Source organism: Pempheris klunzingeri, chromosome 10, assembly GCF_042242105.1.
Source record: "Pempheris klunzingeri isolate RE-2024b chromosome 10, fPemKlu1.hap1, whole genome shotgun sequence".
In the NCBI taxonomy this organism is placed as follows: domain Eukaryota; kingdom Metazoa; phylum Chordata; class Actinopteri; order Acropomatiformes; family Pempheridae; genus Pempheris; species Pempheris klunzingeri.
The window spans coordinates 18,437,538-18,455,858 of record NC_092021.1 but is presented as its reverse complement, the minus strand read 5'-3'; the positions used below and the strand labels follow the sequence as shown (position 1 = coordinate 18,455,858).

The following is an 18,321-nucleotide window of genomic DNA, read 5'->3' as shown; positions in this document are numbered from 1 at the left end:
AAAGACCTCTGTACTCACCCCTTATTGTCTTGCCCACCTCCTCTGCCCCCTCTGTGAAAATAGAGGCAAGCCAGGCTTTAAAGGTCAAGTCTAAACAAAAGCCGACAGCCCCCAAAGCCTGAGGTGTTTTTAATTGACATTTCTGTCATTGTCCCCTGACCATAAAGAGGGGAGAGAAAGAGCCTATTTGCCAATACACTAAATTACTACTAAATGAGACCTGTGAAAAAATAGGGCTCTGGGGTGTAACCAGGTTCTCCCAGCTTGAGGGAATCCCCTTGTTAAGCGGGATGGGGGCAGTGCTGAGGGGCTGTGAAGTGCTTACTCCACCATAAAGGGGAGGCTCTGGTGCAAATCCCTGCACAGAAGCGGCCTCTCCCTATAGAGAGAGATAAACCAGTTAGGGCATTGTTTATGAAGTTTCACTTTATTCCCCTCTGACAACCATTTAAACAATGACTATGGGGATATGTCCCTCCACGAATGAGCAACAATAGTCGGGATCAGCAGCTTTTCTGTGCAGCTAATACTTTGATAAAAAGAGTGAAAATCTTCCTTCCTGAAAGCATTAAAACACTGCTCCATGAAAGACACCTGCAAACAAGGGCAGAAAGCAGCACAAACAAAAGTGTTTTGTCCAAAGAATGCCACCTTTGTCCATCATCACCATCACTTTCCTTTTTCTGCTGCAGAAAAAGACTGGAAGAAATAACGTGCATATGATATGGAGTTTTATTTTGACGGTTCAATCGTCAATTATGAAATCCTATTTTCACTGAAGTGCAGAAAAATTGTTAAGATAGTGGTGTCTTGTATTTCATTATAACACAAGTAATAACTAATATAATGGAGTGGCTACGGCTACGTGCAGTGAGTACATATGTGTGCAAGTCATGACCTAGTCTACTTTCACTGTTTTCAGTTGGACCTATGGGCCTTCTACAAAGTTATTATTTTACTCCAGCCATTATTCACCTTATTATCAAAATGAGGGAAACTATAGCAGACAAAAAGCTTTTGTGCGTATGATCTTTTGTGCTTTCAGCATTTAAGATGGCTTTTGTCTACTGTGAGATGGGTATCTGCCACAAACATCACTCAGGCATTGTGGAGGGGGGATTCATTTTCAGTGCGCCTTTGTTCTATTCTTTGGCCTTAACCAAAGAGCCACGCCTGCTCCTCTACCTCAAATTGTGCAGCGAACATTCCCTTCTTTGTGGCGCTAGGTGCATGAGCTGGCTCATCTCCGCAGGCTTTCGTGGGAGATGGCTGTCACGGTGGCAGGGTGGCATTTGGTAACCTAACCTGGTTATGCACCAGGGTGGCCGTTGGCTACCAGGCCTGTAAGACTGTAGAGCATTAGGTGAATTGCGCTGAGATGGGCAAGTCCCACTCTGGATCTGTTCCAAGTGACCTGTCCCCTTCCCCCTCTACCACGCTTCCAGCTCCACTCCTGCAAACACATCATACGCCTACTGCTCACACTTCTTCTCTTTGCCACTCAACACATCATCCTTGTCACCCCCCTCCCCGCTGTTTTCCTCCACATCAGACCCATCATCCTGTGGCCTTTATTTCCTCTTTGGTACCTTTCTCTCTTCCAATCACTTGCTTAGTCTCCATACACATTCTCTGAGGATGCCACTTCTGTTGTGTCACAATGAGAGAGCCACGCCCTCAGCCTATGTGCACACTTTTATTAAATCTGTGCAGGCGCTGGGCTGCTCTGGCGGGTAATCCTACAGTAATTGTTTCCAGATTAGGGGACCCGGACCACAAAGCAGGTTTAGCCAGGCATGAAATGGCCTTCCCATGCTGTAGCGCCAGCGACCAAACCTGCCGAGGTGAGACTCACCTGGATAAAGTCCACAAACGTCCATGGGAGCAGGGAGTCCAGGTAACCGATGTCCTTCGAAAACCTGTTGAGGATTCTTCCTGGGAGACAAGACAACACAAAAGAACAGATTGGATGACATTATTGTAGAGATATGTAAGATAAAATCACACAATTGACAAAAGGTTACAAAGGTGTCAGGTAATTTGTACAATCAGAGTTACTATGTGAAATTATGTAAAGAAAGGTGATGTAATGTGAAATTGCATACTGTAAGAGAGCACTTAGTGCATATATTATGCAATGTAATTTGCAGATCTAATGTCAGGTAGTCCTATAAGATACTTGGAAGAAATCATCTACGTCAAATACAGATTCTTCAACCAGGAGCTACTCTGCACCCTTAAAAAACAATATTTAGTTTGTTTCCATTTCCTTCAGTCTCACCAGACTGCTGAGCAAGTATTACCAAAGTCCCTTCCAGTTTAATAGAAAAGAGCTTATATATCGAATGTGATATCGGATGAAAAACACAGGCCTATCTAGATTAAACAATGAATCATTATTTGTCTAGCATGTCATAAAGACTGCCCTACTCTTGGCTGAATACGCGAGAGAACCTTTTGTTCAGAAACAAAAGGGCAACAGAAGCTGCGTACCTGCCTTTATGTTCTGACTGGCTATGTCAGTGACGTTAATTGAGTTGCTTCCAATCTGCTCGGGTGTTCATTATTTTGGCTGGTGCTCTGCAGGTGCTGCGGCAGGCCTTTATTGTGACTCTTTTAGTAACTTTGCTCCCCTATTCAGATCCCACAGCACATAAGATTACACTCCAGCTGCTTTCACACACTGTTTACTGCAGGGTCAGTGATAGCAAATCCCGACACTACACTACCTAAAGGCAGGCAAGACAGAAAGCCTTTCTCTATCACTGTCCCTGAAGGAAGCCCTCAGACTCTCAGAAGCAGACAAAAAGAACCAGAGCAGAGCCAACATTGCCACTACTACAACTGGGCTCACGTTAAAAGACATGAACAAGCTGTGAATCTGTTGTGCGTAGCGTATATTCGCTGTCAAAGCGCCTCCAAAATGTTGTCATAATGTTTCATAGTGTACTTAAGCAACTCATTGTCTTTCTCGGTGACACATCACTAAGCAAACAATAATATCTGTCTGAGGAGAATGTAAATAAAGCAGCACTCACATTTAGGGTACAACCCCTGATAAAGTGAAACTAACCGCGGAAGCATGCAGATGAGTTTATCTAGGCTCACAGAATAGGCCATGAAACAGGGTGGGACTTGGTACGGGACCGAGAGAGGGAGCGGCAGAGCGGCACATTGGCAGAGTGTGGTGGTATGGCAGTCTGGAAGCGTGGCGGAGCCATGGCACCACTGACCTAAAAGTTGCCTCCCAGCCTCCCAGTCAGTCCTACGGAGGTGGGCCCTGTAATCACCTCTCTCCACGGCCGTAAGCAGCTTACAGCTTTATCCAAAATGCCGCTCCCGCCTAAAAACATGCATGCAGACGAGGCCGGGCTCCCCATAACAGCCATTGCATAAACCCAGCCAAAGCATTATTCCCCGCAACAACCCAGCAATGCTCCAAATCAGTACTGATTCAAAGTCAAGTGGCGTAAGCATGTTGTACACTTGGAGGCAGACTAATCTTATTCACAGTGTGAGTGCCCCTTTAGCATACAGACATCCCGAGGGGAGGGTTCAAGCAAGGGGGTAGAGCTGCCACTATACTAGTGTTGAATATTGCTGCTTTAGTCTGGGAATGGGGGGAGTACTTGTCAAACTGTGTTTGTGGAAGATCCAATAATATTTTATGTAATTTTACTGTCTAAGCCATAGATGACCCAAATTCATGCATATCTGACAAACAATGCCAATAAGAAAAGGATAGGTTTCTCTGGGTTACATCATACCATGGTTAGAGGGGTTAGAGCAGAGAACATCAGTCAGCTATCAGCTGTTTGACAAGCGGCTCAGTTAACAGAGAGTTTCAGAGGGGATGAAGTAAAGACCCTTCTCCATCCTGCGCAGACTATAGAGGGGATACATTACAGTGATGCAGTTACACAAAGACATTCACTGCATGGAAATGCCTATGAGGTAAGATCGGCATGGGACAATGGCTTCAATCACTATGGGTGGTTGTCAACAATATCACCTATTGTGTAGAGAGAGGTATAGACGTTTCAGGATATCAGCAGCATTAGTATCAAACAATTTCTCATGGTTTAAGACTCCTGGGGTGATTTGCACCACTTTTTCAGGCTCAGGAAATATCAAGCCCTCCCAACTAAGGTGGCCCCTTAGGTGGAGATATTAGGTGAGCAGGGCCCCCAATCACACTTAAAGAAATGGAACAGTGGGGTCCAGCTAGAGCAGGGCGTGTGGCAAATCGCTGTTCCCTGTAAACATCAAGATAAGGGGACGACTCAGAGCCGCACCATGTGTGGGCCCCAGTGCAGTTGGAGGGGCCTTTCAGTGAGGCAAGTGCGATAATGAAGGAATACTGGGGAGGGGGCTGCCAAGGCTGGAGGTGGCACAGCTCACCTGCACTTCCATGAAGGGCCCGGGGGCCTGGGGCAGCCTCCCACCGCCGGCGCCTTGCTGCCAATACTAATACATTCTAAATCCATTCTCTTCGCTCACACCGCCAGGCTCCTGCAATCTCCTCTCCTTCCCTTTCATGCAATTAAATAGTGGAAGTGCCGAGCGAGGGGGAGCCCTATCAGCCATACTGCACACACACACACGGCTCCATCTCCACATTCAATTTACACACCTCGATATCATCATCCTCTCTGCAGTACTTCCTCCACTTCGCTCTTAACACTCTTGCATCCCAGACCTGAAATACAGACATTAAAAACATTGCCTCTGTAGACACAATTAGAATCTCACATCACTGACTACAGAAGATCTAATGTTCCCTGTGTCAACAGCAACTGAGTGACACCTAGCACAGAGATGGCCCACTATGCCGATGTGAAGGGGGACGGTAGAAGTGTATGTGTGTGTGTGTGTGCGTGTGCGTGTGTGTTGACTGAAACTCCCCTCCTTGACTGTGCTGATGAGCTGAAGCCCTGGCCTGCAGTCTCTGAGGGGATTAGCCCACTCAATGACACTAAATTACAGGGATCAACATCAGCTCAACACATCCACCGCTGTCTGTGCTGCTCTAACTGGATCACATTTGGATGAACAGCTGTAATAAGACTGTACATATTGCTAATATTGAGCAACATGAATATATTAAGTTATATAAATTTATACAATGGAGGAAATGGCAGTATGTAACGTTATCACCATCATCTTGGTATCTTCAAACTTATCAGATAGCATTGTTAGGAAATATAAAGGTTTTAATCAACAAAAGCCCCAACTTGGAAATCAACTATTTCCACACAGCAGGAAAGATAACACAGAAACAAGATTCAAATTGTGCAGAAGCATTCAGTGGCTGATACAGAAGAGCTACAATGCGTCTCCATCAATCATAATTCACCACTACTGTACTCTATTGTTATAAACCACATTCACAGAATAACAAATAAGACCTTTGTGCAGCGATGCTTGAAACGGTAACCTTTAACTCTGTGGACAGCTATCAAACACTAGGCCTGTTCAGCAACAGCACACCTATCACTTACACATGTAAACAGTTGTCAATTGCTTTACAATGCATACGCACACAGTTACACATCATTCGCACTGATTGCAAGACAGTAGTGGATGTGGTAGCAGATTTGACGGAAGAGTCAGTTATTGTAAAGAGGAAAAAAATATTTCAGGCAGAGGCAAAATATTAAGAAGGAAAGAAAACGGGCAGAGTTAGTTTTCACTCAAGTGAATGAATCATTTGTAAAAATACAGAGGGGAATTGGAGTGAAACTTATTTATATTGTATAAATAAAAAAGGTCCTGTTCATGTTTAATCTACTGTTGGCTAGACAAAAGATGACAGAAACTCTATAAATCCAGTCAGACGCACAGTGTTGTTTGCCAGCCTGGAGGCCGAGCTGTGATGACTGGACTGGTCATACAATGGTTACTGATAGCAGCACAACAGCAATCAGATAGCAGTGTCTGTTAAGCCTCTCCTTTGCTGCGCTATTAAACAGATTATTACATTATTCAAAGTGTTTGTCCTCCTCCCGTGTGTAGATTACCAAGCAAGGCACACCCAGATAAGCCGTCAGGTAGTCCAATACGTAACACAACTGCAGCAGTAAAAACAAAAGCCAAGACTTAAGACCTGTGGTGTTTGCTCCAAACACAGCTTTGCAAGGGAAAGCTTTGTCGCTGCGCCCACTTCTAATGCCAGAAGAAACCGCGAGCTCCTGAACACCCTCAAATCATATTTAGACTTGTGTTACCAGCTTATTATGACTCATTATACAGATACAAGTTCCCTTCTTGTTGAGAATTCCCACCCGAGCTGATTGTGTTGTACATGCATGTCACTATGAAGAGATTAGGCTGAGTAATTATCTGGTGACAGGAGAACAATGCTCCAGAAAAATTAAAGTTATCAAAGTGGGCCACTTGATAGTTGACTTTGGATATGAATGACAGACTGTAGTCATGTTACTTCGCCTAATTTAAAAGGTCTTTAGTTAATACCGCAAAATTATAGGGATAAAAATAACAATAAGAGCAAAACATTTTGTAAATATTTTCAAGAAAAAAATCTTTAAATACGCTCTGAGTTTTATTGGTTTCTGCTTAAAGAAAAGTGGTGCAACACACACGTGAAGAAAAACCAGCAGCAGAGTAAAGTCAGATGAGTGTTTGCTCACTTTTAAAATCATGTCCATCTGCCCACTCCATTGACCCAGCGGCTACAGTCCACAAAGCTAATGAAATAATCGAAGATTTCTGATACAGCGCACAAGACAAATACGTCTGTATTTACACAGCTCTACAGTCCAAACACAGCACTGTCAAAGATCTCGTGCAAATAGTATTTATTCAATGGGATCATTTGCTTGTTAATAAGGCTTACGATAAAAAAAAAAAAAGATAGCATTGTCTTTACTCATTTTTAAATACACTATGGCTATATATTAAGTCATATCACATTCTTTTTGGACTGAACTGGCCTCTTGGTAACATAGGCTTTACGTCCCAGCAGCGACTTTTATGATGCCAGTTCATTTACAGTCACATTTAAAACCCCATAAATCCCACAAACAGAAAACCACCTTTCAGCGAGAACCACAGTATAGTAGTACAGTCTTTATATTATGGTTCATATAAGATCTTCTCATTAAAAATTCTCAATTATTATTGTTAAGTACAGATAAATTACATAAAAACTTTAATAATAGGGCGATAATATGAAATCTTTGAGTATAATACAGTTATTGTAATTTTTACATAAAGGTGTTCCAATTTGAAAACGTAAATTATATCGCATAGAACTCAATAGCAATGGCAAACTATGGAGTTTAAGGGCAAGTATATGGGTGTATGTAAAGTGGATCAAAACACGACAAAGTTAGTAACAGTCTGCTCTCTAGTGGTGAGATGTTAGAACAGTAACCTTTCCAGCAGGTGCCACTGGGTGTTAACATTTCAGAATCCTCCTGATCATCCCTGGCCATGTTATAAATGAGTTATTACTTATCAGTTATTTAAATGAGGAACTTGATGACGAGGCGAGACACTTACCAATTGGATTGATATCAAAAAAGTGCACCGGGGTCCGGAGGATGGCATTAAACATGCTGTTGTGGAGGGTTTGGGCCGAACTGACCAGGACATTAAAGAAGACCAAGCTGCGTAGGAAGCCAAACACGACTGAAGTGACTGTTAAACCTGACAAAAGCACAGAATAAAAAAAAAAAATCCATCAGCATACAACAGTGTTATCCTTGTGCCTCATTCAAGGTCAGCAATGCATTTAAGGTGCACAAAAAGACAGATATATTCCACTTAATTTCTCCTGCAATGATGTTTTTTTTGTCTTGAATGCTGATCTATAACTGTGAGTACAAAGCCAGAAAGAGTGAAGAGGCTGGGAGTCACAGGGAGACAATCAGAACAATCCAACAGCAAAGAACAAGAAAGGCACTGCTATCTCCCTGTACAGCTGAGGCCCATGTACACATACACTGGGCCTTGAAGGCCTTGGGCCAAAGCCAAAGAACTGTGGCTCTGTTCACTGAATGGCTGGCGTATTCAGAGCCTCAACAGCACACAAAAAGCAATGTGCGCTTAGTGAGCTTCACCTGCGTAAACACCTAGGTACAGGTCAAGGTCCAGCTGCTGAGGGAAGCTGCCATTGAGGTGCTCTGTCACGTTGATGTGCTTCTGTTCAGAGGCCCTGCAAGTCACCCACAAAGGAACCAAAAATCCACAAGGACAAATAAACACAACAAAGAAAGAAAGCTGCAAAATGAGGACACTATACAAAACCCATTCCTCCTATCCTAGAGCACAAGGTCAGTTTTAACAAGTGACAGATATTGCCAAATAAAAACTGTTCGGTTCAGTCATCCCCTATTAATTCATCAACCTTTTTCAGTCTGAGAAAATATGTCTGCATGACATACAAAACTTGCTTTTCTCTGTCTGCCAGCATTCATCTTTTTAGAAAAAAAAAGAAGCAAAATCTCACCAGCAAGCAAGCCACCAGTCCTGTAGAACAAATGTGATCTAAAAACACATAAGAGCAAGGAAGGACACAAAATTAAATCAGTATTAAAATAATGTTACCACTTAACCAAAACTGTTTATTTATCAAATATTACATCAATCAATTTTATATGAAATCCACTTGAGATAAATGATGCCCTAAAACACAAATCAAATTAAATGAAGAAATGAACTCACATGTGCTAGGGCATTGAGTAAAATGAGGAGCAAGAGGACCAGGAAGTTAGCGCCTGCCCTGAAATACTTCACATACATATGCAGGCCGACGTTTCCCTCTGAGCGGCTTTCCTCCTCCGTCGGTTGCACTACCTACAGACAGACACTAGAGTAAATATTCCTCATCCAGCAACACTTCAGATCAGCCTGTAATCAGCAGCAGGGAAACGGTGGGTACCTTCTGCCCTCTAGTGGCTGGAAGATCTCACAACAAGGCTTTTCCCACAATGAGATTGTATGCTTAAAGCTTAATTAGATCAAATTATAGTCAAATCAAGTTACAAATTGTAGCCAAGTTTTAGTCATTTAACGTTTAAAATATTCCTACCTTGGCAAGCGGCTCTGCTCCGTCAATCAAAGAGTACCGAGAGGAGGACAGGGAGGACATGGAGGATATTGAGTTGTCAGAGAACGTGTGGGGACAGCGGGACACGGTCCCGGGGATGGGGGTCATGCCCTGCCTCTCCTCCCCCTGGCTCTCCTCCTCCTTAAGCAGTGAGGTGAAGTCCAGTCCAGAGCCTTGTAACTCACTGTAGGTCCCACGTGCCACCATCTTACCCTGACGGTGACGGGGAAAGAGATGCAATTAACAGCACAAAAGCTCGCACACGCAGTCACGGAAATTGACTCATCTGTAAGGGATGTGATATTTGAATCCCTGCATTTATCCGAGCAATTGTCTCTGCAGTCGTTTTGTAGCACATCAACTAAAAAAGGCAATCCTCCCCGATACAAAAACTCCTCATGTGTGTTGAGGCTTTTCACAGAACATCAGAGTGCCTTCCACCATGTTGGAAGAGTATTGAGGAAAGCAATAAGTCACAGATTATATGTGTAAACTATTCATGTAACAAATTAAAGTTAAATCTTTGCAGTGTTTTAGCTTTGATTTTTGAACACTAATATTTTTCTCAGGAATCAAAGAAGACCAAACCAAACTAAAATGCCAATGGCGACAGGACTTAACTCATCAAGCAGCTAGACACTGGTCACGAGCTGGCAGTGTGAGAACTGTGTGGAATTGATTGCGAACGCTTAAGCACTGTCAGATTGTTCTATATTTTTGACCAAGAGGTGGCACAAGAACTAGTTAGTGAAGCTTTAACAAAACAGAGTGATTCTGGCAATTACTTTAGCCATAAAACTGATTTGTCACTGAATTCCACTGTAATCACTGTGAATCCAAGCTGACAACACTCAGGGAACTACAAAGTTTTCAAAGCAGGAAATTGATGATTGAATGTTTGATACTCAAAGATTTAGATTCGGGGTGTAATAATGCTGAAAAGTTATTGAGCTGAGAGGTGGAGTGAGATTAGATAGAAGTGATGCTACACGTTAGTGACTGTTAACTGTGGCAGACTTGTACTTCATATAAAATGTGATCATGATTAAAACTATTAGAAAAGCAACTATTCAGAGTGCATGCAGCATCATAAGCAGTAACAGCTCCCAGCAAACACACCTCCTTCAAGACAACTATTTGATCTGCAGCCTTCAGGTACTGTAGCTGATGAGTAACCAGGATGCGAGGCTTTTTCCTCAATAGTCCACAAATGCACCTGAAGAAAACAAATGCAGAAATGGAAAAAACATAATTTTATTGACATAATAAATAACACAGGATTAACTGGATCCATTGGATCTCTCCATGGAAAACAATGACTTACTTTTCAAAGAGGTGTCTCCCCACCTCAGCATCCACGGCGCTGAGTGGGTCATCCAGCAAGTAGATATCTGCATCCTGATACACTGCTCTGAAAACAAACACATGCGGAGGTTATCTCTGTCACTAACACCAAAGAAAAACATACACTACTGTCTAGTTATCCAACACACCTTGCTAAGCTGATCCTTGCCTTCTGTCCTCCACTGAGGTTGGCTCCTCTGTCCCCGACTATCGCCAAGTCACCACCTGGCAACTGGTCCATGTCCTGAACAGGGTTCAAATTCAACCCTTGCCTATCATTGACATTTACGCTAGACACTCAGAGATGTACCAAAATGTTTCTGATTCCCAGACTACACAGTTTGAAAATGCAGCAGGGCGTGTGATAATCAAGAACATGACTAGAAGTGATTCTCACTCTCTTGAGGGCGCAGGCTCTTAGAACTCTATCATACTTCTGGGGGTTGAGCTCTTTGCCAAAAAGGATGTTGCTTCGAATCGTACCAGGTAAAATCCAGGGCTGCTGAGAAGTGTATGTCAGCTCTCCTTTGACCTTGACCACACCACTTTCCTGACTCAGTTCTCCCAGGATGGCACTGAGGAGCGATGACTGACGTGCATAAACACACATGAACAGAACAGAAATTAAGATTTAAAGAAGCGCTTTTCCTGCCTTGTCTCCCTATTCAAAATATTTCTTGCATGGTTGAAATAGAGAAAATGCTGTCTCCTCATGTAAAATTGCTTACATGTTGGACCTTATCAGTACGAGTTCCTGAGTCTAGCCTTTTTTGGGTCGAGTATGTGGTGCCTTTCTAAAAGTTCAGTAATTTGAATTCTTTTTTTCCTCGCATTTTCTTCCTTTTCACGGTGGAATACGTTATTATCTACCCTCTGCAGGAACCTTGCCTGAACCTTTATATTCTGTACCAAGGGGTGGGAGTGGACGGTTTCACATAACAAACAAATAACATGCAAGGCGCCACAAGGCAAACACACTAAAAAAGGAGATGATACCATATTTGTCTGTTATCGGTGAGCAAGCACAAATGGATGCAGTTATCTGCAATATTGGGACCTTTAAAAAGGGAGGTGGATCATTCAGCTCTGATTTTGACCGGGGCGCTGCGAGTAGCATTTTGCATGGCCCACCCATTTAAATCAGACTGGTAGTTTAATTGATTCTAATCAACTCGGTGCTGAAAAAATTACTGACCGCAAACCGGCCCACCAAGAGGAACAAACACTCAATAAAAATAATAATTAAATAAAAAGAAATCACACCATTTTGTTCATATACTGAGTCTGCCAGAACACAATTAATTAATGGTATTTCAGTTAACCAAAAATGAATAAAGAATATTTTTTTCTGCTGCCTGTACATAAGAAATCTTCTCAAAGTTTATAATTATTTATGGTAAAATGAAAATAGTTTATGTCTTTATTGTGCCAGTCAAATTTAATGGCCTCAGTGACATTTTATGACATTCAACTGCTGGTAATAAAGTAAAACCTCAACACTAGCTCAGCACCATACTGCTGGGGAATAATAACATTGATAACATTCTATTATTAAATATTTAGAGTTACTTAGGTTTATAATCATGTGTGTGCTTGACTATAAACCTGAGACTAGAGAACAGACCTGACCTTTCCAGCCCCAACAGGTCCAATTATTGCCAGTAGCTGTTCTGACCTCACTGTGAAAGACATGTTCTGTAGAGTTGGAGCCTCTAGCTTCTGTAGAGAAAAAAGAAAATATTAAATTAAGTGAAACACCCCCATGCATGCCTGTTAATGTCAGGGTTACTTAAAATCACAACTTTGTCCCAGAGGCTTCGCAATCTGTGTAGTGACACTCTTTGCCCTTACTTAGAGCCCCGAGGGGTCTACGGATTGTTGCTTGTGAGCAACATTTAGATAGGAAAGAGAGACTCGTCGCCCACAATAATTCTCACCTCATCCCAGTAGCATATTAAATCCTGAATCTTAACCATACAGTCCTTCTCTGCCTCAGGAAGCCCCTGGCGCTGAGGAGCAACTTCATCCAGCAGAAGAAAATTCTTAGGAAAAGAATCACATTTCAGTTTCCACAGATAATAATCAACACACATTGGTTATAAATGTGTCTGTGTATTTACTTTAATCCTTCTAATGCTGATGAGAGACTCAGAGACTTTCTCTATGGCAAAGGGAAAGAAGAGCGTGATGGTGAGTCTGACTGCCCCGTAGAGGGAAACAGCCATGAACACTCTGCTAGCAGACAGCTTGTTTCCCGTCAGTACGTAGACACAGACGGTGATGAAGATGATGATCTTGCTGGCCACAAAGAAAGATGCCATGTTCAGGCCACGCAGGTAGGAGCTCTTCATGATCTTGGAGATTTCCATTCTGTACATTTACAAGATGTGTTGTTGGTAAATGCTGTTTAGCATACATTATTATTCTCACAATCATAGCATACACAAGTATTTGTTTATCATACAGTTTGTTCATTCTAAAACTTGTTAAAATATTTCAACTAAATTTAGTAAAAGGGAAGGCAGGTGCACAATTTGGGTGACATTTTCGAACATTTCTCATTAACTACTGTGTTTACCTGTGTGAAAAGAAAAATCATCAACATTATCATACTCTTGTATGAAAACGGTACCAAAATTACAAGAGCTGGATATGAGGAAGAATTGATCTACCTTCTGACCTCATCCACCAACGCAACGAAAGGCTTCTCCCACCCATACATCTTTATAACGCGGATCCCAGAGATGACTTCATTCATTGTGCGTATTCTGTCATCTGTTAAGACTGCCGTTTGAGCCCTAAGACAGCAGACAGAACATGCAGCTACGGCATCAGCGCAACACACAACAAAAAACCTTTCGTAAGGAGAGACAACTGTTGTCGATATTTGATAAATGACTACAAACCTGAGAGTCGAGAACAAGCGTCCGAACATAGTCTGCACCGGCAACAGGATGAAGAAGACAGACATTCCCGCAAGGCACGATGGGCCAATCGCATACATCAACAGAAATATCACAGTTGCAGCTTGTAGAGGACCAATCCACAGAAAGTGCAAATATAAGGTTACCTGTAAGAAAATGATGAAGAAGAGAGAATTACTGAGATATGGTCGGTATTACTGAATGACTAACTCGCATGTTAAATATTCAGATTGTATAATACACCTTCAGATAATTACCTCGTCAAATTTGTTGACATCGTTTGATAAGAGGTTTACTATTTGTCCTGTGGTAGTTTTGGCCAATGCTTTGCTGTTAAGACAAAGAGCCTTTGCGGAACAAAGGCGTTAAATCAAGTCCTACAAACCACAGGAATATGACAACGGATGACAATCATACATAGGTGACTCATAATGACTGACCTTACGATAGATCATGTGGCACATGGCCACGCGAATCTTCATGCCTGCTCGCTGGACATGGTAGAAATAGAGATGATGAAGGACAGCCAGGCAGACGGTTGACAGGGAGATGCCGGCAGCATAGCTGTAGGCCTCATACACCGCAGCTGCATTGTCGGGGTCATAACTCTCAAAGTACTCAATTATCTTCCCAAGTAGCACCGGCTGAATGACTTTGATAACTTCCTGATAGAAAATGAGACGTTAAATAGACATGCGGATTTGCTGCATTAAAACAAAACGTAATTCTTAATGCAGCATTTTTCTCTGCAGACGTTTGGTTCGACTGTGAGATCACTCCGTACCTCGATAAAGATGTATATTCCAATGAGTGAGTATGATCTCCAATAGCACTGAACAAGGACTTTAGTAAGTCTGGGTGGGCGCAGTTCTTTGGCTGCCTGTTGAACCTCTCTGTTCCAGTACCTTTGAAAAGTGAACAGAAAAGCAGTAGGTTTAGTAAACTATGCTACATATTTCACTCTAAATCATCCATTATTAAATCATCTCGCTTGTGTGGACGATAACTGACTAATTATGCGTCTTACACTACTATAGATTTTAGTATGAGGCTACATACATGTTCTACATAATAGAGCAATGACAGAGGTCAATTATTTGTAGCGCTGCATCATATTGACAGAAAAAATATTGGGTGCTTCTGTAATGGATTGGATTCTAATTGGATATGAGTTACAAAGAAAGTTTAATACAAACCCCATAATGCAGCAGTAGCATCTAACAATTGGTATATGCCATCATCATAATGAAGTAATTGCACCATACTACATTTTAGGCACTGACTACCCTAGATGGTATAGTCCACCTCTTTAAGGGGAGAATCCTGACCCCAGATAGGGCAGATGCTGACATTTTGTCAGCACTTAGCTGTAAATTGCTCCAGTATGTAAGACTAATTATAATTCAGTTAGGCCAGTGGAAAGTATCATAGCAGAAGAGATGTCTATAATTTCACTAAACTGCGCAAAGCAGTGCCCTCATATCCTGTCCAGGAGCAGGACAAACATATATTCATGTAATAGCCCAGTAGTAGTGAGAAAAGCGTGTCTTAAGACACCAAGCTCTCAGCTCAAAGGGTTTCTAAAAGTGGCAGCTGCTACTAGAGGTAGTGAGATTAGTGTGGAGGGAGGAGCTTGCTCTCATGTGATATTGTGAGAAGTACTATCTATATTTAGGTGGGCTCACCTACAAGCACATAGTCAACACTGGTGCCACGCTCCCTCAAAGGGGGTGGTCTGACCGCCTGAGAAGGTGCCAAACTCTGGTGGGGACATTCACGAGCCTCTCGTTGCTTACAAGACAATTGGATTTTCTCTGAGTGTAGAAGAGGAACCTTTTAATATGGCCGCTGCTTCTAATGAGAATAAGGCTCTGGCTTAGGGCTTTGAGGTGGTGGATCTGGTCTTGGAGAATGTCCAAACCTTCCATTTACTATTATCCTTCAAGGAGACTTCAATGGCACTCACTTTTAACCCTGAAGTTGCAAAACTGTCAGCATAAGAATAGTCTGCCCAAAACCTGTGCTGTGTGTTAGTAGGCATCTGTGTCTGACGTGGACCGTCAACAACAAATGCGTACAAACATGCGGAGGTGCACAAGTGTATGTGGAACCAGACCATCTCATGGAAATGATTGTTGATCAGTTTTGCTTCATCAGTCCAGAGAACACATGCTAAAGAGATCTAACCCCGCTCCCCTTCTGTTAAATACAAAACAGATCACTGAGGCGCAAGATTCATTGAATCTCAGCCTGTTTATTGTATTACCTACAATGAACTTTGGGAGAGTCGCTGGAAATAAGCCTTTATCAGTGCAATGATAGAAGGTAATGAACAAAAGTACCATTAAACTGAATTACTGAAAGACATCATTACCTGCCACAACAGCATGTGGCTGGTTTTGTTTTCACCTTGTGAGTCTGAGTGTGTGTGTTTGTCATCATGTGGTCCTGGAGACACCTATTGTAGCAGGAACTACCACAAAAGCTGCTTTGAGTACTTTGCAAGGTGTTCATTTGTCTGTCTGTCTGTGGACAGATGTTGTCGACGTGATAGTGTCACTACCGTACAAGATGGACACACAAAACTCTACAGGTGTGTAATTGAGATTACAATTAAGGCCAAATTTGGAGATGCGTGTGATTTGGGCGAGGGCACCAGAAGTAGGGTGGTAGGAGGTACAGCATTTTAAGCTGCAGGTCATTGTATCCCAGTTCCTCTAATCCAGATACAGATAACATTCAACCTTTATTATAACAACTAACAACAGCAACTTACAAAAATCACAAGATGGTCTCTGGTTCAATGTCTCACCATTGTAGTTCCTCCCCAAGTCTATCTGATGCATCCTCTGGGAGAACTCCATACATGTCATCTTCCTCCAACTTCCTCTTGTACCCGATCCTGAACAAGGGATTCAGCCAGCTAGAGATAATGAAAGTGTTTTCAGTAGCTGAAAATAATTATTGAAATTACCGCCATAGCTCAGAAATGTCACCTTCTAGGAAACTTTAAGACCTTGTCTTAGCTTAATAAGATTTACCCAACAAAGGCCAAAGGTGCTCTTTGCAGTTTCACTGTATCAGTATTGTCTCTGGTGTTCTTCAGCACTTTGTCCTGGTATGTAGTGTTGAGAAAAGTACTCAACAAAGTTACTAATATTTTGCTATGGAGCATTGCCACTCTTTCCTTAACCTGCTGTAATTTAAGACTACAGGAATAAAGTCATACCAAAGAGCCTGAGCTCTGTCCTCCATGGACAACAACAGTTTGGTTTATTTTTATGCATGGGCTGATGATCAGCAGCTCCCTGCTATCACATCCAGGGGACAGTCTGTCTCAAGTGGCCACAAACTGTCACTCAGGAGAGCCCTCCATTCAATTTATGTCAAGCACGGCTGTCACTGCGTGCCGGTTTTCTTACCAGAAGAAAATCTTGGAGAGAAGATTAGCTGATGCCGACGGATTATCCTTTGCCTCCTTCCGCAGAGCTTCCATGCCCCCAACAGTAAAAGCGACCTGTAGACTTTCTCTCCGGGCTATGTGGCAGGGGGATACCGATAAAGACTCAGAGGAGAGAACACAGAGAGAACAGATGGTGTGAGCTCCAAGGTCTGTCAATAAAACACCTACCACCATTCAGGACAGGATTACTACAGGACACGCACAAACGGGTTTGGTGTCAGGTGAGCTGGGCGCTGCGTAGCCCCGCCCACCGGCCGGGGATTGGCTGACACAAGACTCCATCATTTCAAGCAGAAGATGAGCGTTCAAAATGTGAAGTAAAAAGTTAGCAATCAAATTAGAGTTAAAAAGTTCTTAAACTATCCATTCCTTCATGAACTATACCGTTTATAATATCAGTATTTTAAAAGAAGTGCGTGAAAAGGTTTGATTATTTCAGTGTTTCCTGTGGAAATTAACATATATCTAGAATTTTCTAGAAATAAGAATAAGAATAAGTAATAAGAATAAGAATAAAAATAGTGTAATGTGAGTTGAAGTGGGGAAAAAATGACAACATTTATCAAATGTAAACATATAAGCCTATTGAAACAACAGATTTTCTTCACTATTTTCACTTTTTTTCACTAACATTCTGTTATTCAATATTAAAAAAAAACGACTACTCAGCAGGATAGATATTTTTGCTGTATTCAGTCTGTAAAATCTTAGTCTGTGAGGTCACGACTAATTCCACTCAAGTAACTGAGCTTCAGAGCTTATTGCATGTATTTCAAACAAAACATTTTATCTACAGATGAATGACCAAAGAAATCTGTTTAAACATAACAAGCAGAAGCTTTACATGGTTTTCTTTAACCCTTTTTCTTATTTTTTATCCATCTAATCCAACTCCCATGTTTGTATAGACTGCTGTATGCTTATTGTTTCCATAAAGTGTATTAGATTTTTTTGTCTTTTCTTTTGAAATGTAACCAAGCCTCCAGCTGATTTATCTAAATTTCTCATTCTTCACTGTAAGACCACAAACCTTCTCTTGTGGAGCAGAGAAACTAATCATATTCTTAATTTCAGACAGCACAGGGCTGAGAGATGTTTATGGATGATCAAGATTTTCCCATTTGGATTTGAGATTGTCCAATTTAAATCTGCCAGTTAGTTATAAGTCACCTGTCATATGGTGATGCATGGTAATATTCAACAGAATTCAACACAAAGAAGAACAAGACTAAAGTCACACCTACGGGAGAGTTTTTCATAATCTACCCGTATGGCTTCCCTTATACTGTATTTCAAAAAAGACGCAGCCTTCAATATAAATAAGACGAAATCATCTCTCACGTGACTCATCTTTCTTATTTGTTGATGCCACTGCCACAAATCAACTCCACATATGCCCACAGACTGCAGCTCCACAACATCTCTGTGTTACAAAACCAGTATATATAATAATGATTTTTTGATGATGTCTTTCTGCGATGACTTCCTACAGAATTTTACATACACACGTTACATTG

General features: G+C 41.9%; 1 protein-coding gene across 2 annotated transcripts in view; it reads right to left on the bottom strand.

The window, feature by feature from the left end:
• LOC139208010 (ATP-binding cassette sub-family C member 4-like) overlaps positions 1 to 16,860 on the bottom strand; it is a 59,341-nt gene extending 42,481 nt beyond the window's left edge. For both annotated transcript variants that reach the window (XM_070837545.1, XM_070837544.1), the window contains exons 1-20: positions 16,764 to 16,860; positions 16,154 to 16,264; positions 14,126 to 14,246; positions 13,782 to 14,006; positions 13,599 to 13,688; positions 13,324 to 13,487; positions 13,090 to 13,215; positions 12,538 to 12,787; positions 12,355 to 12,459; positions 12,047 to 12,136; positions 10,815 to 11,006; positions 10,567 to 10,661; positions 10,398 to 10,484; positions 10,193 to 10,289; positions 9,056 to 9,286; positions 8,689 to 8,820; positions 8,474 to 8,511; positions 8,085 to 8,179; positions 7,525 to 7,671; positions 1,856 to 1,935 (exon numbers count right to left, since the gene is read on the bottom strand). In XM_070837545.1, coding sequence (XP_070693646.1) covers positions 1,856 to 1,935; positions 7,525 to 7,671; positions 8,085 to 8,179; positions 8,474 to 8,511; positions 8,689 to 8,820; positions 9,056 to 9,286; positions 10,193 to 10,289; positions 10,398 to 10,484; positions 10,567 to 10,661; positions 10,815 to 11,006; positions 12,047 to 12,136; positions 12,355 to 12,459; positions 12,538 to 12,787; positions 13,090 to 13,215; positions 13,324 to 13,487; positions 13,599 to 13,688; positions 13,782 to 14,006; positions 14,126 to 14,246; positions 16,154 to 16,264; positions 16,764 to 16,837 — 2,550 coding nt within the window. In that variant the 5' untranslated portion in view covers positions 16,838 to 16,860. The remainder of the gene's footprint in view (positions 1 to 1,855; positions 1,936 to 7,524; positions 7,672 to 8,084; positions 8,180 to 8,473; positions 8,512 to 8,688; positions 8,821 to 9,055; positions 9,287 to 10,192; positions 10,290 to 10,397; positions 10,485 to 10,566; positions 10,662 to 10,814; positions 11,007 to 12,046; positions 12,137 to 12,354; positions 12,460 to 12,537; positions 12,788 to 13,089; positions 13,216 to 13,323; positions 13,488 to 13,598; positions 13,689 to 13,781; positions 14,007 to 14,125; positions 14,247 to 16,153; positions 16,265 to 16,763) is intronic.
• Positions 16,861 to 18,321: the final 1,461 nt, after the last annotated feature.